Source organism: Vombatus ursinus, unplaced genomic scaffold (genome assembly GCF_900497805.2).
Source record: "Vombatus ursinus unplaced genomic scaffold, bare-nosed wombat genome assembly UNPS02014831.1, whole genome shotgun sequence".
NCBI classification, from domain to species: Eukaryota; Metazoa; Chordata; class Mammalia; order Diprotodontia; family Vombatidae; genus Vombatus; species Vombatus ursinus.
In genome coordinates, this window is record NW_020954609.1 from 920,906 (window position 1) to 944,321 (window position 23,416).

Below are 23,416 nucleotides of genomic sequence, written 5' to 3' on the forward strand. Positions count from 1 at the left end.
TGACCATATGGGTCAAGGGGTGAATAGGGCCAGAGTAATTGGTTAAAACAAAGAACATAGCCATGATAAAGTGGGTAACCTTACCTTTGGCCTCGATTTCTGCCCAGGGCTTGGTGAGGGAGATGGAGAAAGTGGGAGTGTTGCTAGGACCCAGGCTCTCCTGTCCTTCCCAGTCTTGAGAAGACTGGAGGATAGGGTACTGGAGGGTGACTCCACCACTTCTCCTACCTCAGGGACAATCCCTCCTACAGTGTCCCTCCTGGTCACATCTTGGGCAAGGTCCTTGGGATGTCCATCCTGGGGCCTTCCTCTAAGGGGGCGCCCTGGAGGGGCACTCCTTGGACCAGTGAGCCTCCTGGTGGCATCGAAAGCAGGTTTCTCCACTGCCCAAGTTGCCAGGAGCACCCTTGGGTTTTTTCCTGACCATAGCAGCAGCCAGGAATTGAACATGTTCTTTGTCTCTAGCCCTCTTCCTTTGTTTTTCCTCTTTTGCTGCAACTAGGTCTCTGTTGTTAGACTCCAAAGGCTGTCTCTAACAACTGGTGTTTGGAGTCCCATTGCCAATTTCTGCAGTTTTCTCCTAATATCTGGGGTAAACTGATTAATGAAATACATGCTAAGGACTACTGCCCCTTCTGTAGAGTCAGGATCTAAATTTGTATACTTTTTAATGGCTTCTAGTAGCCTATCTTGGAAAAGGGCAGGGTTTTCCTTTTCTCCCTGAGTAATTCCCTTAACCCTCTGAAAGTTTATTTGCTTTTGAAATGCTGTTTTCAGGCCTTCTAACAGGCAAATTATTATGCAGTCTCTCTTTCCCCTATCCTCACTCTTCTGATAATTCCATCCCAGATCATTAGCGGGAACAGCAGCTGTTCCTGGGGGGTATTTTGTGGGGTCATTGCTAGTAAAACAATCCCCAAATTTTTGGTCTTGTTCACAGATTCTCTTCTTCTCCTCAGTGGTACAACAGGTGGAGAAGAGGACATGCAAATCACCCCCAAGAAAGCTAGAATTGTAGGGACACATCCCTGAAGCCCTCAGTAAACTTAGTGGGATCTTCAGAGTATCAACCCAGCCTTTCCTTAATCTGGTTGAGGTCTGAAATGGAAAATGGAACATGCATCCTAAGTGTCGCATCAGGAGAAGCAGGTACTTTCCTTAAAGGAAAAAGCCCAGAAGGTGCTGTGGGAGCAGGGGCTTGCAGGGGAGGGAGATAGGAAGTTCCACTTCTTGTGAGCAATGGAGTGGGGAGTGCCAGCTGAACTGGCAAGGCCAAGGAATCTGGTGGGCAAGGGGAAAGATTAGCTGACATTGTAGGAGGGGGAGGGGTCAGAGGAGGAGACACCAAGGCAAAAACCTTGTTTGGAGCTTAAGCAGGGGTCTGGGGAGGAAATGCAGGATAGCAGATATGGAAGGTGAAAGAGGCAGGACATGAAGAAGGTTGAGCTAGAGGAAAAGGGTAGGGAAACCAAGGGAAAGAGGAGTTGGGCAAGGAGGAGGGGGCATGGGAAACAAGGGAGGCCGGGGGGAGAATGGGGAATGGCTGGAGAGGCCAGAGGAGAATGGGGTGGAAATAGGTGCTGGGGAGGTGGTGCTGATGGAGGCTGGGAAGAGTGGGGTACCATAACCCTAGGAACCATAAGAAGAGGATCATCCAAAAAGTTCATTTGATCCCCATTCCCCATTAGTGGGATGGCTCTAGCTATGAGTATCTTACGATCTTTTCTGAGAATGGGGTCAGGAGAAAGCTCAACAAAAGCCATTAAGTAGGAAATCTCCACCCACTTTCTTTCTCTGCAACAATATCTTTCTAATTCTGAGAGGGTTTTTTGCTGTAGTGTCCCCAAAAGGGGCCACGCCTCATAATTTTCCAAGTGATATTGAGGCCAAACAGTGTTGCAAAAATATACCAGCTTTTTCTTTTTAAGTCCTTTAGAGAAGCTACATTTTTTCCAATTTTGTAAAAGACAGCCCAAAGGTGAATTCTTGGGAATTGAAGAGGATTGACCCATTGCGGGTATGGGGGCTTGAATAAGCCTCAGGAAACAACAAAACAAAAAAAGCAATACAAAAAACTTACAAAAACTTAAAAGAAAAAAAAAGAAAAAAAGGTACCTAAAGTTTTCCCAATTCCCTAGAGCCCAGAGAATTGAAAGGATTGGGCCCACGCTTCCTGATAGGGAGTCTGTCCTCTATGCTGAGGAAGGTGTGCTCAGGTCCATGTGCTCACACAGAACCTGAGAGGTCAGGCGGAGTTGGAGACAGCCTTGTAGTTCTCTGACCTGGAGGGATCTGAAAGGTCAGGCCTGAAAAGCACCTCCACGCCAAGCCTAGCTAGGTGCTTGGAAATCCCCCTCCTGGCCACAGGACAAAACAGGGATCAGGGAGAGGGGGAGGCTCACGTACCTTCCAGTCTTGGCTGGAGAAGAGTTGGGATTTGGCAGTTACTCCCAGTGCAGGTAACCATATGATGAGGTCTGGAGGTTCAGGGGTGCTGGAACCCCAAGATCACAACACACGGGTCCTGCCCAAAAGAATTCGACCCAAATCCTCTTTCAGCCAGAGACAGAGTTTTATTAGAGATGGGCCATACAGGTCAGACTCTTAAGGAATCTGAACATTAGTGACGCCCATAAAAATGAGCGGGCATGAGGAAGTCTCAGCATTTAAATGGGGGCCAGGGTGGATCTTACATACACTCCAGTAATTTTGGGCAACCAGAGGAGGGACTGGGAGAAAGATCCTGAAGCTAGGGTGAGTTTAGGGAGAATTCCAATGGGAATGTTGGGGAGACTGAATAGACAATGGGAATAGATAATGAAGGGAACTGGAAGGAAGAGGTTTGAATGGGGTCTGGATAAACTTCATTAGGTTCTCAAAGGGAGATAGGGAGAGTCAATAAGGAAAAGCCATTGAGTGGAATATAGCCTCAGGTAACCATTTGAGACCAGAGTGAGTTTAAGGGTTTTCTGGGCCCTGTAGACAGATGGGACCCAAATTCTTTTTGGGGCAAGGGGCAAAGGTCTCAGCTTAGGCCCATACCCCATCAGTTAACATCAGGGCTATGCTTGATATCTCAGCTTGATTTTGCAGACTCTAGCTAGTTATGTGCCCTGCTCATCTTAAGGAAATGGTGGTAATACAGTTGAGTCAGAAATTCTCTTATCCTATGAGTAAGAGGAAGGGATGGTAGGGGTGAAGTGAAATGAAGTTTTTTTCAAGAGTCCCCACAGGCCTCCTTGTCTGTGAGTATCAGTGGGCTTCTCTGTCTCCCCAGCAACAATAGGATATCACTGAAGCACTTACTGCTCAGGAATTGTTTGTTGTATATCATGATCATAGGATCAGTCCAATATCAGTCTATGTAGTGCTAAAGGAAGCATTAGATCAGGATGACAAGATAATGGCACGTTAGTGTTGGAAGAGAGCCCAGAGATCATTTAATCCAGTCCCTTATTCCTCCTCCTGATTTGAAAGAACTCCGAAAACAGTAGTATCCTAAGGAACAAATGCCAAGACAAATGCCACATACGAAATTAGTGGTCAATGGGACAGGCTGTGGTAATGGTATCAAAATAGGAGCAGTTAACTTTTCTTACCTCTGTCTCCCAAAAGGTGTGTGTGGGGTGTTTGTGACCCTCAAAATAATCTAATCAGAGACTTTTTCTTAAGAAAGGCAAAAATGAGTTTTATTGCTTTCTAATGAGAAAGGACACACCCAGCATGGCTCAAAATGGCTCCAGCCAGGGTGTGAGGGGGAGTGCAGCTCAAAGCCAATTTATGTAGACCCTAAGGTGGAACCCCTACCCACCCACTAGCTCCTCTTCCCATTGGCTGGGCTTCAGAGCTCACAGTCTAAGAGTGGAAACTTTTCCCCAGCAGCAAGGTTAAAAAAAAGGCGTAAAACAAGGAACTGTTGGTTCAGCAGGAAAGCAAGACAAAAGCAGGGGAGAGCTGGAAAGCCTGGAATCAATAACCTAATCTCCCCCTGTCCTGTTTTCTTATCAATTCTGTAGGAACCAAACTGTTAGCATTCCTCACAGGTGCAATTCCCAAAAGCTCCCACAGAGGATCATAGACGTAAAATTTCCAGATGAGGAAATTAAGAGGTAGGCTTTTTTTTTTTGGCAAGGCAATGGGGTTAAGTGCTCCAAGAGGTAGGCTTTGAAGCCAGGAGCCCTGATTCCAGAACCGATGCCTTTTTCCATTGTATCATGAGAGGGATGTGTAAATCAGGGCAGGCCATGAACACACCAGTGCCTGGTACATAGTAAATGCTTGTTGACTTAGTGACAATTGTATGTGGAAAGCCAGCCTAGCTACATTTATAGAGGCTCATCCCCAAGGTTGCCCAAGACTGATGCAGTTTTTAGCCAGAGCATCTCTGGAAAACCACTTATTTCTTAGGCTGTGGATAGGTTGTACTTTACCATGGTATCAGGAAAAACCCACACTAGCAGAGTTACAGCTTCATAAAGTATTTATTATTGGAAATGCTATTTCTTATGTTATTATTAGTCCCATCTCAGTCTTCATTGGCAGTATATATGTTGATGATTTCTATGGGTTTAATCTCAAAACTCTCTACTATACCAAACTCTTTGCCCAACCCCCATTACTTTTATTTGCATTTTTCCTATTGAGTACTTAAGCTAAGCCTCTTATCTGCCCCTAATTATTATGTGCTCCAGGACCCAGCCTGTGGTTAGCTTAGGGAGTATTAGGAGGAATAACAGAGCAATTGCCTTGCCTTCCTTTCTCTCCTTCCCTTCTTCTTCTTCCTTGATCTCATGACCATAGCAGAACAAAGCTACATGAAAAGCAAAAGGGAACAAGATCTCCCTTTCCTTCCCATGTGCTAGGGAGAACTTGCTAGACATTCCATTTAGAGTAAGGATTGGAGAGATCCTGTAGGACTACTTTGCTCTTGGAACTGAGAACTTGTGGAAGGCCACAGAAGCTGAGGGAAAGCTGAACTCAGACAGGGAGTTAAAGTAGGCCCAGAGACCCAGAGAACAGACACTTGGTGACTCCATGGAGAGAGTCTGGACTGGCTGGTCAAAGTAGGCAGCTTCCAGAAATCTGGATTCCTCTGATTTCTACCACTTTCCCTCATTTCTTCCCTTACTTGAGTCCAGAATCTGGACCTGAAACTGAGTCCTGGACACCAGGACTCCACTTTCCATAGCCTCCCCTTTTATAATCTATGGTGATGGGAGAAGATTTTGGGACATGATTGAACCCCTATATGCAAGGGCACGATCATAGTCATGTTAAAGAAACTCTGGGGCTTTTGAAAGCTGATTGACTATGTAATCCAAATGATGAGGTAGAAAAGAGTGCTTGAGGCAGATAGAACAAGCTAGGAGATAAGACGCAGGATGTGACCAGCCAGAAAAGTGATCAGAGAAGACTATGCATAGAAGCCCCCACTGTGGACTTACCTTTGTGCTTTCACAAAGCACCCCCAATTCCAGAACAGCTCTTCCCCCTCCCTTTTCCTGTTCTCTTTGCTTATCACCTCCAGACCACCTGATATCCCAGCCATTTTGGAGCCATGCTTGCTCCTCCCCTTCTCTTGTCCCCTTCCCCCATTCCATAAAATTGTATTTAAACCATACCTTTGACCTAGCTAACCACCTTTGCCTCCTACGGGAAGCAGCAGCCGCTCTGCTCTAGAAATCAGTACAGACAGGCTAACTTCTCTGTGGTGGGGTGGGGGGGTTGGGGAAGTGATAACACAATTCTAGGCACATAATGTATGTTAGGGGTGGGGCATAAAAGGAAGATTATAACCCAGAAGGATTAGGACCAATCCTATTAGGCAATTACTAACTATAAATATTGCTCTGGCTTCTTTTACCGCGGGCATTTTCTCTCCTTCCAAGGAGGTGCACTCGCTTCTCTCCAGAATTGAAGGATTCACTTCAACCTCTTTAATAAAAAGTCTTTGAGACACCAGTCTTCGCAACTGAGTCTGGGGTCATCTTTATAACAATTTGAACTCCATTTGCCTCAGTTTCCTCATTTGTAAAATGAGCTGGGGAAGGGAATGGTAAACCACTCCAGTATTTTTGCCAAGAAAACCCCAAATGGGGTCACAAAGAGTCAGAAACGACTGAAAAACAATGGAACAAGCTTGACAAGGAACAAGACTCACCAGGCACGTACACTAGAGGGCATCTGTACATGGGTTGAAGCACCATTAGAAGAGTGGTCTCTGAACTTTTTTGATTGTGTACCCCATCCTATTGGTAAATAATGTTTGTGCATGTACCCCAATATGTGTATATTTATACACATATAAATTATATACCTGTATATGTATACATGTATGCACATATTATAAATACACTATAAACACATTATAAACTATATTATATTATAAACTATAAACACGTAAATATACTATAAACACATATTATAAACACACAAAAATGGAAATTTAAAAGGATGGAATAAAAATGAAATAGTATCTGCTCCTAGAGTCACTGGAGAGCCACTGGCATTTATTAAGCAGAGGAGTGACATGGCCAGACCTACTCTTTAGGAAAATCCCTTTGGCATTTGTACGAAGGATGGACTAGAGAAGGGTAAAACTTGAGGCTATGTGCCCAATTTGGAGGCTATTCTAACAGTCCAGGTAAAAGAGGAGGGAGTGAACTAGGAGGGGGTAGCTGGTGGTTTTAGACCACTCACAGCCCTCAGAACAGAACCCAGCACCAGAGGCCACTGACCCAGGCAGAATTTTCTCAATGGCACCTGTATAGCTGCTGCTCTGAGTACCTAGGAGACCTGAGAGGCAAAGCCAAATTTTGCAGGGAACTGATTGGGAGCATGCAGGGTCAGGGGTGGAGGAGATTGGGAAGTATTGAATGGGGGAGTTAAATGGAGGAGTTTGGGGGACAAGTAAATGTATGATTCTATTAGGGACAAGTCCCATTGACACATTTTAGGGGTGCTGGGAACTCCAAAATGTCAGGTACAGGATGGTGTCACCTGGAATGAATTCACACACTCAAACTGTCTTCTAGTCAAGTGTAAAAGTTTATTGTGATGCTTATAGAAGGGGGCAAAGTTCTTAGGGAATCTGCAAACTAATGAGGATGATGCTAAAGCTTATATGCAAAAATTCAGTGAATAGTGTGCCAAGTATGCTAATTAGGTGGTGGTGGGGATAGGATTAAGGAGTGGTCAGTTTTTTTTTTTTAAAGGCAATTGGAGTTTAATGGCTTGCCCAGAGTCACATAGCTAGTAAGTGTCAAGTGTCTGTGGCTGGATTTGAACTCAGGTCCTCCTGACTTCAGGGCCGGTGCTCTATCCCCTATGCCACCTAGCTACCCCTCCAGTGGTCAGTTTTCAAAGGGATATGCAAGAAGTCCAGGTGCCTTGGGTGCAGGTGCCAGTGGTCTGGGCTGCTGGAACGTTAGGGAAAATTCAGAGTCAACAGAAATAGTTTTATTGAAGGGATAAGATAGTTCTGTTTATAGTACAAAGGGTTGCCAGAGGCATGGTCCTTGGAAGATCAGGCACCAGGGGAAGAGTCCTTGGGCCAGCACCCCTGAACCTGCACTGATAGCATTTATCTGAGGAATTACAGGGTCAGGTCTGTATGTGCCTGCAACAAGAAAAGAATTTCCCACAGGTGCCCACTGAGATACTGGGTTGCTTCCAGAGACGTGGTCTTTGCCTTTTGGGATCCAAGTCCCATCACCCCATCACCATGATTGGCTAGTTGTTGATCATACACCCTTTGGAGTCAGGCCACAGCAACTGAGCAAGACCATTGCGTTGGTGTCTAGAGTATAGTGCCATCTGGTGGGTAAATTATACATTATACAGTGCTCCCTTGCTGATTAAGTTGACAACCTGTTTTTCTGTAGACTTGTAGAAGGCAGCATAAGAACCTGCGTGGGCTGCTTACACTACTGCAATGTTCCAAGAGTCTCATGGGATATGTGTAAGTGCATACTCAATCTACACCTGAGTTATAGACACATTTTGTATTTACTTGTAAAGATGTGTGTGCACGGAGAAAGTGATTGAACAAATCAAATTAAACCATCCTTTTAAAGTTAACTGATAAAATGCTGTGTCCTGATCCCTTAATCATGTGAGATGACATTTCATTCAATCAATCATAGGCTTTGGACTACACTAAAAAAAACATGGCCTTGGTAACTGGAGGAACTTGCCCGGGAAGTATGCTCGGATTGGCTGAGGAAACTTTAGTAACAGCCTATACAAATGCACATGGGTAGTTGAGAACCAGAGATTCAAGCATGGGGTGAGGGGGAGAGGAGCACAGCCTCAGGCCTTAAGATTCCTTGCCTTTGACCAAAAAAGGACTGCCCATCTTCCAGTAGTGTTCCCAGATCAGCAGATGAACATATTGGGAGCCGAGGATAGGTTGGACAGAGAGATGAGCTGCTATCCCCTTTTCCATATGTATGCCAAGCTTGCGTCTATTTTCCCCTAGACTCTATGAATTGGTAGAATGTCACAGACATTTGGGGGGATGTTTTATACCAACTGTTCTTACTAGTCTACTTTAGTAAAATGCCTTTCTAAAAGCTAATTAACTAAGTCTACCTGACAATCAACCCATAATCATGGCAGTAAGCACATTCCCTAGGGGCTGAATGATAACATTAGAAAGATATCTCCCCCTCCCCAATCTCTCAGGGCTACCCTTAAGACTGAGGGGACAAGTGGCTGAGTTGTGAAGACTTGACCTGCCAGTGTGAGTGGGGGAGTGGAGAGTAGCTCCAGAGAATGGACACATACTGTCTCCCATGATAGAAGGTAAAGCAAGGCCTGTTTTGATCTTGCCTCTGTACTCCTAGCACTTTGTACAACACAGGGCACATCATAGGCCCTTAATGCTTGTTGATTTATGGAATCCTTTAAGATTTCTAGATGTACTATGTGAAAAAAAAACATATTAGCTTCTTTGATAACAATCAATATCCCTTTAATTTCCTTTTCTAGTATGTTATTGCAAGCCCTTGTGAGACATTGGCCAAAAGGAGGTTTATTTTGCTCAAACATGGCAAAGATGTACAAAGACACAGCTTCTCAGGATGCTGCCCCTTGTCTCCATCTAGACATGTGTCTGGTCAGTATGTCATCAGGTGGCTTGAGTGGTCTCATGCACTCGAGTCTGAGAGGACCTGATTATATTCATCTGTGACTTTCTTGACTTTCTCATATACATGGAAGGTTAGATTTGGGTTTGAGTGCATGTTGCTTATTATATAAAGAATTCTTTTCCTTCTTCTTTAACACAGTAGATATTTAATAAGTGCTTGTTAATTAATCTGACCTGTTTGTTATGGGAAAAGCCTTTCACTTGCTGTGGAAAGGTTCAAGTTTGTGTGGTTTGTAAGTTAGGCACTCTCATATTTGGGCTGGCCACTTAGCAGATTCAGCTGGGATTACGTGCAGACTTTATTTTCTTACTACTTTTCTTAACACAGGTATTCTTAGGTTGAATCCTGTGACAAAGTCACCAGAAGACATGTCCAAGAGATGTCCAGACTGGTCTGTGATCCTCATTGTTGGGAGGAAGACTCATATGACCGAGCTCACAGATGAGGTGGAAGACTAGAATATAGCTTAGGTATTTAGAACTAGACATTTACCTCTGGGCACCAACGTGGCAACACCGGAAAGGTTTGGATATGTAAGACATCAATCCTTCCAACACCTGGGATTTCATGTGTGAGTCCTAATTTCACCAATGTACATTGGTACATCTATGTACACCTGTGACAGGTCACCTTGATCTTCTGGAGTTGCTGTGACCAACCAAAAATTCACTCCCCTGAGGTCTACCTGGAGATGGACCCTGGGGATAAGCTAGAATGGGCCTCAGACAGTAGACACAGTCTAGTACTGACTCCAGTCTTAATGTTTTTTCCAGTTTGGTGGGACCTGCCAGGGTCATCTCTAGGCCCTGATGAGGTATAGGAGGAGGACTTCAGTGGAGAATCTCTATTATCCTTTTGCTATTCTATTTTACTTATGTCATCTTTGACTAAACTGCTATTCCACAGATTGCTTTGTAGTTTTCATGTATATCTGCATTTTAAAAATTATATCTGAAAGTATTTATTAATAATTGTATTATACTGTAATTTGAAATGACAATATGTCAGATTTCAGTCTTAACATTTCCCTAGGGGTTGCTTTTTTTTTAATTAATCAATTTATTTTTAGTTTTCAACATTCACTTCTCTAAGCTTTTGAATTTTAAATTTTCTCCCCCTTCCTCCTCACCTTCTTCCCCAAGATGGCGTGCAATCTGATATAAGCTGTACATATACATTCCTATTAAACACAGGGGTTGCTTTTTATCAGAGGATTGGTTTTTGGTCCACCCTTCACCAAGGAAGGGCTTGATCTACATGATATCACAAGAACAAGCATGCCAATTGTGTGCACGTGTTCTTCTGGTACCATAGTATCAGAGCCTGGCACATAGTAGATGCTTCATAAATGCTTCTTGACTTGACACGCCAGGGTGGCCCAGGTGAGGTCTCTGGTAGCGAGCAGGGAAGCAACCCCAGCATCCGGTCTTACATACACCCATATCCCAGGTATTTGCCTTTCAATTCCTCAAGCTCCGGGAAGCATCTTCATACAAGGGAGCACCTTACCTTTATAGAAAGCAGAAACTGGACTCTCCAATCCTCTCTCCCCCTTTGCATCTGCTGCCCAGCCTAGTTTTAACTCCATTGAACAAGATGCCCCTGCACCATCCTATCCCTCCCCATTCCACCCCCTTTTCCTGCTTCCTTTTGTGTTGTTTCCGCTTATGTGGTAAATCTAGTTGAGGGCAGGGGCTGTCTTTCTTTTGTATTAATTGTATTCCCCAGGGTTTAGGACAGTACCTGCCTGGGGCATAGGCACTTAATCAATGTTGATTGAGTTGGAGTCCTTGATTAGGTCTTCCCCCATCCAACTCTACTGAGAAATTGGAAACAGAGAGATTAGTCTTCTATTTCTGCACCTCCACAATTCCAAGCCCAGGCTTAGGGACACATATTTATGAAAAGGTTAAAGGAAGCTCTGCCTATAGAAGCCACTCCAATACATGCCAGCCAAAGTGGAAGTGGGAGGAACAGATATGTCTGTATGACAAATTAAAACTCTAGTTAGAGGGGGGGTTCAGAACCTGGAATCGGAAAATTTATTTTAGCAAATATTTTTCTATAATTGGTTTCCTTTGTAATCCCATGTATTTTCATTTTACACATTTTTGTTTTTGTTTTAGGCAATTGGGGTTAAGTGACTTGCCCAGGGTCACACAGCTAATGTCAAGTGTCTAGTCTGAGGCCGCATTTGAACTCAGGTCCTCCTGACTCCAGGGCCGCTACTCTATCCACTGCGCCACCTAGCTGCCCCTATTTTACACATTTTAAAATATGATTCCAAGAAGGTGTCCAGAGATTTGGGCAGACTGCTAAGCACAGTCCATGACACAACCAAGATTCAGAATCCCTGGGTTAAGGAAGCGTGAAGAGAGAAATGGGATATAAGGTTGGACCTGTGACTGCCATCACTTCCCTTCATTGCCACTCCATCCCTCCAAACCCACGGCAACAAAGAAGAGTTCACTTAGTGCTTGAATATTTTTATTGGGCGAAAACTATAGACCTCAATCAAAAAACTCTTAGACTGCTCTCCCTTCATGTTCAGGGGACCTTGGGCCTGGTCTTGAGGAAATGGTGGTGGCATCCTGGTGCTTGGCCTGGTCCATGGTGGCACTCCCCCCTCCTTCACCTAAGGCTAGAGTGCTGCCCATCCTACTTGCTTCCAAGATATCCTCATCATTCAGCAAAAAGGGGAAGGAGGGAAGAGAGACACAGAGATGGGCCAAATCTGCACTCCTAACCCTGTCCACTCTCCATGCTACCAAGAAAATTAGAGAAGAGGGACAGACATGCTCATTACACTAGGCCATACCATGTGGGTAGATACAGGAAGCCATGCCCAGAATGAGGGTAGGGTGGTGGAGGGAAAAGATGGCTATGTTGATGATTCTTCTCTGCTGACTCCCTCAAGTAGCCATGTTCATTTTCTAGTCCCTACCCCCAGAACCATCCTTGGGAGCTTGATTCTTGGTGTCAAATGGACCATAGCAAGGCCTGTTGAACTGGATCATGATGAGAACGTACAGACAAGAGAGGCAACAGGGCCTGGAATGAGGTCGGCAAAAACAAAAGCTGGCAGCTCTGCCCCTAAGGTTACAGCAGACTCAGGGCAGCAGGCATGGTGAACACCACTCACCAAAGTTGAATTTCTCGGATTTCAGAGATGGTTTGGTTGGCCTTCTGTAGGGTCTAAGAAAGAAAAGAAAATCGTTGGGCCATGGCAGCATCACTAACAGTCCCAGACACTCCCTAAGGATGGGGGTGGGGAGAGTTCTCACATAATATCAGCAGCTAGTTACCTTGAGCATGGAAGCTGCCTCATTTCGCTGTTGGGCCATGTCTTCAGACTCAGTCAGCAGCCCATCCAGTAGCTCGGTCTTGTACAACTGTCCCACCAGCTCACTCTGCAGGTGGTCTTTGGCATAGTTCACCAGGAAGTGCATGACTGTTTTGGGGACACTGGGTTGGAGGACAGAGACCAGACAGGCATTGGCTGGGAGTAGTTCTTACAGGGATGGAGGATACTCTAAAGCAGGGAGCAAATGGCCCACAGGAACCCTATAAAGAATTCCCCTCCCTGTGTTTTTCTAATTGAAAGAGTCCTAGGGAGTCAGGTGACCTGGGTTCCAGTCCTGGCTCCCTAAGGACAATTTGCCTTCTCTGAGCCTCAGTTTCTACTTTTGTGAAATGGAAGAAGGACAGTCCTTCCCCTTGTTTTACTTACAAGTATGTCATGAAGCTAAACATAATTATAGATGCTTTAGAAAATAAACCACTAGAGATCCATCAATGTCTGATTGCTTCCCACCTTTAATCATGATGAGGTTGTTGGGTTAAGGGCTCTCATGTAGAAGCCCCACCCCCCCCATACGCTCCTACTTACCTGTCCTGGATGTTCTTCCGGACAATAAGGAAGTAGGACTGGATCAGTCTGCGGATTACCTCACAGTAGCGCTGTTCTCTTTGACTCAGTTTTCTGGCAATTGGCATGGGCTAGGGGAGGACACAAGAGAAGGTGGTGCCAGTAAGAGGAAATATGTCCTAAAGCACAATTAAGTCAGGGCACCTGTGCACCAGTGTCCCAGAGGCTGCCTGGGCATTATCTTAGTGGTCCAAGGTGATGTGGGGTCCAATATAAGTCACCCTCTCTTTGCACTGAATCTCACTCTTCTGGGCAGGGTCTCTGGAGTAAGAGCTATAAATAATCTTCCCTTATTTAAGGGGGAAAAGCAGGAAGTTATTCCCCTATCATTACTTTTTTATATTTTTCTTTTCAGTTCCAAGTTCTCTCCCTCCCTCCAGTCCCTCCTCTACCCATTCAGAAGGTGAGAAATGGGATACCCATCAAATAGATGGAGTCATGCAAAACATATTTACATATTAGTCTATATTGCAAGAAAAATAAAGAAAACAAAAGAAAATATGCCTTGATCTGACTTCCAAGCCCATCAGTCCTCTCTCTGGAGGTGAGCAGTATGTTTTATCATGAGTCCTTTGGAGTTGTGGCGAGTCACTGTGTTAATCAGTGTAGCTAAGTCATTCACAGTTGATCATCCTACAATGTTGCTGTTTAACTGTGTACAATGTTTTCTTGGTTCTGCTCACTTCCCTTTGCATCAGTTCAGATAAGTTTTCCCAGGTTTTTCTGAAACCATCTCCCTCATCATTTCTTATAGCACAATCGTGTTCCATCACATTCATATACCACAACTTGTTCAGCCATTCCCCAATTGATGGGCATCTCCTCAACCTCCAATTCTTTGCCACCACAGAAAGAACCGCTAGAAATATTTTTGTACATATAAGTCCTTTTCCTTTGACCTCTTGGGAGTATAGACCTAGTAGCAGTATGGCTGGGTCAAAGGTATGTTCCTTCATAACTCTTAAAGATGCTCTAACACAAGCCTGCACAACCTGCAGCACGCCAAAGGATTTCGGGCGGCCCACAAAAAATGAAGAAGAAAAAATCCTCTACATTCTTCGTGGCTGCCCGAAATCTTTTGGTGTGCCCCAAGTGGCCCTCGGGCCGCTGGTTGTGCAGGCCTGCTCTAACACGACTTTCCTGTACCCCTCAAACCTGAGGGGAAACATGAGATGGTACATGTGATCAATTTGCAATTTGGACATTTAAATTCACTTCACAAATAGATAAGAAAAATCACAATCCAATCCAATCTTACACAAGTAGGCATAGGCAGAGGGCAAGGTTTCTGGGTGTGTATTTGACAACATTATACACGAGTGAGTGAATGAAAAGCATTTATTAGACATATTATGGTTAATATGTCTCAAATGATATACTAAGCTGGGGTGGGGGAGAGGGGGTATGGGGCAGGTAAAAAACAAGACAGTACCTGTCCTAAAGTACTTTATATCCTGATGGGAGGAGACAACACAGAGAAGGGAATGGTGGCCAGAAAAGGATGTTTGGGGAAATTTCAGGGACAGTGAAGGGAACCATAAGGAAGTATGACATACCTTTTACAGAAGCAAAGGTTCTGATTTAATTACAGTCCCCAGAACAAGAGGAGAAGGAAGAGAGCTCTGCCTAACTACAGGGTGGATGATAGGGCCAACTCTTGACTTTTTTTTTTTTAAATAAACCTATCAGACCATATCTCCACTCCATCATCTCAACTTCCCAATCTCTGTTGATGCTGCTGCCATTCTCTTGGTCATCCAGGTTCGGACTTCAGAGTCCTCTGGCATTTCCCTTTCTCCATCGCCCCTGATCAGTTTCTCAGCCTTGTCAATGTCACCTTGGCAGTATCTCTTGCCATCCTCTACTCTACTCATGCTGCCAATCACCAGAATTTAAGGATTCACTACTTCTTGCTAGAGCATCGGAATAGTTCTAACTGGTCTTACTGTCAGGAGGCAGTTTTCCTCCACACTAATATCAAAGCAATTTTCCTCATATGTGGGTCTAATTAGATCATGATCATATTCTAAAACCTTCAATGACTTCCAGTTGCCTTCAAAGGACAAAATGCAAATGCCTTATTCTGGCATTCATGGTCCTCTACCAACTAGTTCCAACCCACCTTTCCAGCCTTATTTCACACTGCTCTCATCTATATACACATATACATGCACACACACACACACACACACACACATATATATATATACACATATACGCTACCTCAAATACCTTAACCTCCCAATTTCTCAACTTAGCTCCTTGCCCCACCTGATCTATATTAGATCTTGCCATCACATACAAATACTCTACTTCCATGTTCATGAACTCTGAAATTCCTTTATCTGTCACAATCTCTTGTCATTCCAACCTCTCCCTCTGCTTCGCAACCCCAAACCATATTCTTTATCCTCACCATGGTCTTCAATCCCTCCACCCCTCAGTTCTTTCCTAGTTCTTTCACTCCTGCACTGGCTAAACTTGTGTCCCTTCCCCATCTCGAACCCTTGGTGAAGCAGTTCAACTTGACACTGTCCTCTTTTCTTGAGCTTCCGGCCCCTTTACCCTATCATTGATCTTGCCCTGCCAAGTCTCAGCCCTGGATTACTCCCATCATCTGATGCTTTTGCTTCTACTCAAATGATGCTGAATGAAACCAGAGAAAATCATGAAACTGTTAGCAGGGTCCATTATAAGTTTATGCTACATAAGCTCAACTGGGCCCTCACTACATCAAGGCAATCCTTTTACATCTTCCTAAGTGGCTTGCTATCTCACTCACCAGAGCAGCATTTCCAAACTTTTTCGTCTCTCCTCAAACCTCCCATGACTCTCTTCCCATCCTCTCAGCTGAGAGCCTTTCCTGATATTTCAATGTAAAAATTGCAATCATTCTCTGAGAGCTCTCTCTTCTCTCATCACTCAGATGCCTTTTGTGATTATCTTCTCCTTCACTTGTCTCACGTGAAGAGGTGGCCCTTCGTGGCAAGGCAAACTCCTCTCCATGCAGAGGTCATCCCATCCCATCTTCTCCCAAAGACTGGTTCCTCTATCATCCCCACTTACTCATATGTCAATCTCTCCCTGTCTACCAGCCACTTTCCTATCACCTACAAACATCCTCCCATCCTCAAAATCCTTCACTTGATCTATCCCCAGCATCATCGCCATATCTTTCCTCCCCTTTTCTGCTAAGTCTTTGAGAAGGCCATCTACAATTGAGATGCCTCCACTTGCTTTCCTCTCATTCTCAATTCTACGGTCTGGCTTCTGACATCATCATTCAACTGAAACAGCTTTCTCCAAAGTTACCAATGAGCTTTTGGTTGTCAAATCTAGTGACCTTGTTGGGTCATTTTCAGGACAGAAAGAAGGTCCATGTGGCATTTTAAAAAATAAGTATTTTTAAAAGGTGTGCTCTCTAGTAGATCAGAGATTCATTTCTATCAGAGCCAGGATAAACGAGCCTACAAGGCCACCTTTGGCTGTGGTCTTACAACCTCCTAATGCCTGAGTTTCCCAAGTGATTCCATATTCCTTGTAGAGTGGGTTTGAATATTCCACTGCCTAGAATGCTTTCTCCCAACTGTAATTAATGGTATTATCTGGGAGCCCGGTCAACTTGAAGAGATTCTCTATAGCCCAGCCACCACTGGGTGACCTTTAAAAATGGTATTCCTGGATACACAAAGTCACTTGTGATGACCTCAACAAAGGGCAGATCCTAGAATTCCAGGGTCTACTGAGAAGGTCAGTAAACTGGCTTATTTCCCCTTTCTCTAAAAAAAAAATCTTTTGCCCTGACCAGGGTTAGGAATGTCTAGTAAAAATGTATTAGCAGTCTTCTGGATCCCTACTGGGAATGCTATCTGCTATTATTAGTGCTGGATGTAGATTTTCTGAGTAATTTAATCATTTTATTAATAAGGCCAGTATGCTTGACGTGGGATTTTGATCTTGGCAACTAGTATTCATGGGATTCTGACAGATGGTTCCCAAGGTCTAATGTGAGTGATGAGTCAGAGACCCCACGGAAGGTGATGAGCTAGGAAACTGAATTGGTACACAGAGCTCCAACTCAGGAATCCTGTCATTTTGTTCTGTTCCCCCTCCTGAAAGGAAACAGGTATCTTTGTGGGCGGTCCCCAAACAGTACGTAAGCTTTGAAAGCCCAAGAGCAGAGAGCTCTGCTTCTGTTACCAGAGGCAACTCCAAGTAAAGCTGGTGTCCTAGATAGGTTAGAGGCAAGGGATAGGAATCCTAAGGTATGGGAGTTGAGCCATTTGGGGCTAGACTTTAGCAAAGTTTATGATGAAAAAACTCTGTGCTTAATTTTGGTGCTTCTGTATTTGGATCCTTTTTGAAGTGATCCCAGCTACGCTAATGACTACTGCAATGCATTTCTAAGATGTCGCATAGGCAGGAAGTGGCAGAGCTGGAATTTGAACTTGGGGACTGTGATTTCAAGTTGCTCAGCTCTCTTTCTTCTTCATCCTTCTAGCTTCCAAAATGTCTACTTTGCAGATGCTATGATCTTTTTTCACAATGTACAGAAGGATAGAGTCACAATTAAAAATTTTTATAGATGCAAGCATCGACTTTCCTTTGTGACTGATCAAATTGATATAATTTATTAGAAAATGTATATGCGCACACCTTCATATATAGCTCTAGTGACAAATTGAGGCCCTTTGGCTTTAATAGCATTGTTAGGAAGTTTATCTCCTTTATAAAAACCTCTTCCCAGAATCTAGGTTAGCATTCATATGTATTATCTTACCCAAAAGCCTATACTAGAAAAGCTAGTATACTAGCTAGTCTGTCTAGCCAATCACTGCCCTAGAACTCCCAGGAAATGGAAAACTGAAACATCACTAAGATGGGACCCTTTCTATGTAAAAAAGCAAAGTTAGCAAGCTCTCTTTGGTGCTGCAACCCTCACTGTTCCCATCTGGGAACAGCCAGTCCTCTAGCCTGGCCTGAGACCACAGGCTTCAAAAAGCAGCCCAGATACTTGGAAGACACAGAGGAGCCAAAGAACAGCCCCTTCCATCTCCACACACCCCAAGACCTCTGCTGGTGGCAAATTCTGCAGCAAACCTTATTGGCTAGTTCTGTGAGTGTGTGTGTGGGTTATCATCATAAAATTACTCATTGAAAAGACAACTGCCACCAAAGGTGGACAAGATGAATAAGAGATTGTGAGTAGCTCCCTTTGTGGTCATTTCTATGAACTCTCATCTCCCCTTCCCTTTTAACTTTGTAGTTAAAAAAACCCTTTGGAAAATATTCTATGCCCCCAAATTGCCCACATCAGCCAGGAAAGCATGGTGCTAGCTGTGTCTGTTCCAAGCTACAGAACTGGCGGGGCAGCTAGGTGGCGCAGTGGATAGAATGCCCGCCCTGGAGTCAGGAGGACTCGAGTTCAAATCCAGCCTCAGACACATAACACTCATTAGCTGTGTGACTCTGGGCAAGTCACTTAACCCCAATTGCCTCATAAAAAAAAAAAGCTACAGAACTGGAAAAAGAGTCCCAAGGCCAGCAGGGAATTCTGAACCCCTTCCACCTGGGCTTCTCTCTCACAAACAATCAGTCTGGGGCCATGACACAGAATAAAACTGAGTAACTACTGGAGAAATGGAACCCTATGACCTGGATCTCATCAGCCCTATAGTTCAAGACCCTGAGCTATTCAGTCACAGAGATGAATTTCAACCCAGATAGATCTTTCCTCCCCCAGAGAAGTCAGGCCCACTATCCCAGGTCCCAGCTGAAACCAAATGCCACTCACCGCATCTAACAGGTTGATGGCACGTGTTCGGTTGGTATTAGAGTAGCCACATAACTCAGATGATCTGGGATTCTCCTTTTCCTCAGGAACAGTTTCATCCCCCACTTTCTCACTCTTCCAGCCCCTAGAACCATTCGGCTTGCAGGTGTCACTCTGTCCAGGGTAGAGGGGAGGGAAAGGACAGGATGGTGATATTCAAGATGCTCAATGACAGGAGGGGCAGCATATCACAGAGTGAGGCAAATGGAGAAACGTTATTTCATAAGCCTGATGGAAGCTCTAAAACAATGGGTGAGGCAGGGACATGACAAATGCCTACCTCATGTCCCTGGGGGAAAAAAAAAACCATTAGGCAACAACCCTCTTCATTCTTCTTCAGGTTCACAAACCAGCCTTTTCTATAGCTTTGCAGATTAGAATAATCTGCTAACCCTTCCCACACTTAAGAGAGCCCCTCTCCACCCCAACATTGGTCCTGTGAGCTCCTCAGCCTAGAATTCTGGGAAGGCTGTCATGGTTCTTTCTTATACCATCATTACAAGACAGGGCAGATATCCCCCTCCCCACAGTCTCCCAATCTGAGATTTCCCAAATTCCTAGAGAGCTGCCTTGGGGCTAGGAAGACCTAGCTTTCAATCCTCCCTCTGACACATTCTAGATGTATGACCCTGAACAAGTCATTAACTTGAGCAACCCAGGAAACTGTTAGACTATAATTTACAGAGTAAGGATTGATCAATATAAGATTCCTTACCAGAAGGATGGAATCCTGGGGTCAGACACATTCATGTGAACTGACTGCTATATTTCCAGGGTCTGGAGTTGTGTCTTCCCTGATGCAGATCATTATCTCTCTCTAACTCTTTAACAGTTGTTGTGGCCAAAAACCACAGGCCCCCTGGGAATGACCTCCTCTATGAATTAAGCTAGGCTGGTCCTCAAGGCAACTGTCATATTGTCTATCACTGGGCCCACACTTGAAGCTAGTGCAGCTTGGTAGGGCTTGCCAGAGCATTTGATCCCATGGGGCAACCTTCAAGAAGCCAGGGTGGCTACCTCCATTCAATGATGAGGCATCTAGGGACTTTACTGGGTGGGTATACTTGTGGGAGTGACAAAGGTAATGGCAGAGAACACAGAAAGGAGGAGCTGAAAGGATGGTATGGCTATTTCTATGTTAAATAGCTTCTCCCCCCAAAGTTTTAGTCCAAAATCTACACTGAACAAAAATACAATTACAAAACGCTTTTAAAAATATCAAGGGAAACAAATGACTGGAGGAAGGCCTTTTTAATGCTCATGGTTGTGCTGCGGCAGCATCTAGGTTAATTTACACATTCAATTCTATACCTGACTACCAACCAGTTATTTTATAGAGCTACACAAAATCGTCATATAATTCAACTAGATGGCTACAAAGCCTAGAATCTCCAGGCAAACACTAAAAAGAACAGGAATGAAAGGAACACAGCATCTGCATACTTCCAATGATCCTCTAAAGAAGCCAACATCCAAATGAGGTGGTGCTGGTTCCAACTAGAAAAGTAGATCAATGGAACACAACAGACCAGCAGGAATCAGAAATGCTCAAAATCAACAGACACTCAGGATCTAAATGACTTTGGAAAGGATGCCTTACTTGACATCAAAACTCAAAAGCAGTTTAGCAAAAAAGAAAACCAACAGTTTAGGTCAGCATCTGACACCAGCTCTGGGAAGCTCCAAAGACGTTTGACTTCTGGGGCTCTTAAACCTGTTTTCTGTCATGGACCGTTTGGCACACAGGAAGGCAGGCTGGGGAACAGGAGGGATCCCTTCTCAGGGTTTTTTTTTTAGGTGCATAAAATAAAATACATAGGATTAAAAAGAAAACAAATTACATTGAAATAAAGCTATCAAAATATTTTAAAAAACCAAAGTTCACAGACCTCAAGTTAAGAACCCCTGCTCTACTTAAATACAGCGAGAATAAGGGAAACTAGACTGGGAAAAAAACTCTTTATATCAATTGCCTCTGATAAACGTCTGATGGTCAAGATAAACAAGGCAGCTAGGGGGTGCAGCAGGGGAGAGAGCACTGGGCTTGGAGTCAAGAAGACTCATCTTCCTGAGTCTTAGACACTTACTAGCTGGGTGACCCTGGGCAAGTCACTTATCCCTCTTTGCCTTATTTCCTCATCTGTAAAATGAGCCGGAGAAGGAAATGGCAAATCCCTCCAGTATCTCTGCCAAGAAAACCCCAAATGGGCCGTGAAGAGTCATACACAACTGAAACGACTGAACATGCAAGGCATGTTGCATCCAAATCACTGATAGTAAGATGCAAATTCAAACAACTGAGGTTTCTACTCATATTCAGTCAACTGGCAAAGACGGGAATATCGAAATTCAAAGAGTTGTGGAATGACAGGGATATTAGGTATTAATTCACTATTGGTGCAGATATGAATTGGTCCAAGCATTCTGGAATCATGGACTGGAAGATACTAGTGCTAGAGTCCCAAGGAATTCAAAGAAAAAGTCCCACATACACCAAAATGTTCATAGAAGCACATTTTGTGGCAGCAAAGAACTAGAGCTAAAGTTGGTGCCCAATGATTGAAGAATGGCTAAATCCCTTGTGGCATATTAATGTAATAGGATGCCCTGGAAGAAAAGATGAATATGAAGAATTCAGAGCCTTATACGAACTGATGGAGAGTAAAGTATGTACAAACAGGAAAACAATGTCATGAACCTGAACACTGTATAATTACAGTGAGCAAGACTGTTGAACAACAACAAAAAATATATTTTTAAGGCAGCTAGGTGGCATAGTGGATGGAGGGCCAGGTCTGGAGTCAGGAAGACTCCTCTTCCAGAGTTCCAACCTGGCCTCAGACACTTACTAGCTGTGTGACCCTGGGCAAGTCAACTAACCCTGCTTGCCTCAGTTTCCTCATCTGTAAAATGAGCTGGAGAGGGAAATGGCAAACTACTCCAGTATCTTTGCCAAGAAAACCCCAAATGGGGTCATGAAGAGTCAGACATGACTGAAAAAGACTGAACAATAACAAAGACTAATCCTGAAGGAGTTGAGAAAATGCACTTTCCTTCTGTTGGAGAGCTGAGGGCCTATGGATGTAAAATGTTCACATGAACTGTCACCATATATGGCAAGTTTGTTAGACTTGTTTCCTCATTTTTAATCTGTTACCAAGGAAGACGCGTGCATCTGTGTGTCTGCAATTGTGCATATGTAGGGATATAATCAGAGATGAATGTGAAGTAAAACAAAAGATATCAATAAAAATGTAGTTTTAATTGTTATCAATCAAAATAAATAACTTTAAGATACTTCCACAAAAAAATGGTCTCTATTCTAGCTCTAGTATTGAATTTGGTGAACAAATTTGTGATTTCCCCTTTCAACCACTTTTATGCATCCACAGGCTTCCCATCATTCACTGCACCAGCCCTCCCACCTCCCCGGCCTGTCTTTCCAAACTGAGGAATCACTAAGCTTTTTAGTTTGTCTCTAAATTAAAGCAACAGAGAACTATAATTCGCATGCAGAAAGGCAGTCAAGTCTCAGAAGTGGGGTATAAGAAGAACCTCACACATCAACCAAAGGGGAAATCCAGGGAGGGGGTCAGGGGCTTCATCAAATTATTCAAGTATGGGGATCCCATAACCAACCTCCAACAAAAGCAAAGCAAATTAGGCAGAATGACCCTCCCTTTCCCAGCTGCCCCTTAGGGCCAACTCCTCTTCATAGGCTCAAAAATATTCCCTGATATAGGCTCTACATATACATTCCTACTAAACACAGGGGTTGCTTTTTATCAGAGGTTTGGTCCACCCTCCACCAAGGAAGGGCTTGATCTACATGATATCACAAGAACAAGCATGCCATTTGTGTGCATGTGTTCTTCTGGTACCATAGTATCAGGCCCTGGCACATAGTAGATGCTTCATAGATACTTCTCGACTAGGGAAATAAGTTCAGGGAATAGATGAGGGTTTGTTGAAGCCAGATCTAGGTGATCTCATTCAAAAGTACCTTGTTGCTACTGATGGAAGCTGAGACAAGAGTCATATCAACAAAATCTGGGTGCTTGGTGTTGATGTAGGCTAGTTCAATGGCCACGAGGTTGTGAACCTGCAAGGAAAGGTAGTGAAGTCACCCTACCTGTACTGTCTCACTCCTTCTCTCCTATTTGTCAGGCTGGGGAAACAGAGGAAGAAGCCATTTTGAGTAGCTGGGGATGGGGGGAGTCACAGTCAAGATGGCGACAACTGGATTTCCCCTACAAGTCCTCTGTTTGTCGGTCTTTCATCACCTTATTCTGTGGTTTGAAAATGATCCCCTGTTCATGTCATATGTGGCCTCCTTCTAAGGACCTGCACTCCTGCTTTGGGTCTGTGATCACAGATTCAGCCAGGATGAGTGTGGTCTCTTGGCTATTCCTTCAGCTGATTACTTGTTGGGTGCAGCGTATTTGCCAGGATTAGCGGGGCTTACACTGGAAATGATCTTGGGCAGAGGCTCAGGTGGGTTTT

General features: G+C 44.1%; 1 protein-coding gene across 1 annotated transcript in view; it reads right to left on the minus strand.

The window, feature by feature from the left end:
• Nucleotides 1–11,651: 11,651 nt before the first annotated feature.
• The window catches only part of LOC114025513 (dynamin-1-like protein), a 41,023-nt gene continuing 29,258 nt past the window's right edge, over nt 11,652–23,416 (minus strand). The window contains 5 exon segments of the mRNA XM_027838960.1: nt 11,652–12,347; nt 12,458–12,617; nt 13,042–13,151; nt 18,875–19,027; nt 22,917–23,015. Of these exon segments, the coding sequence (XP_027694761.1) occupies nt 12,291–12,347; nt 12,458–12,617; nt 13,042–13,151; nt 18,875–19,027; nt 22,917–23,015 (579 nt within the window). The 3' untranslated portion in view covers nt 11,652–12,290.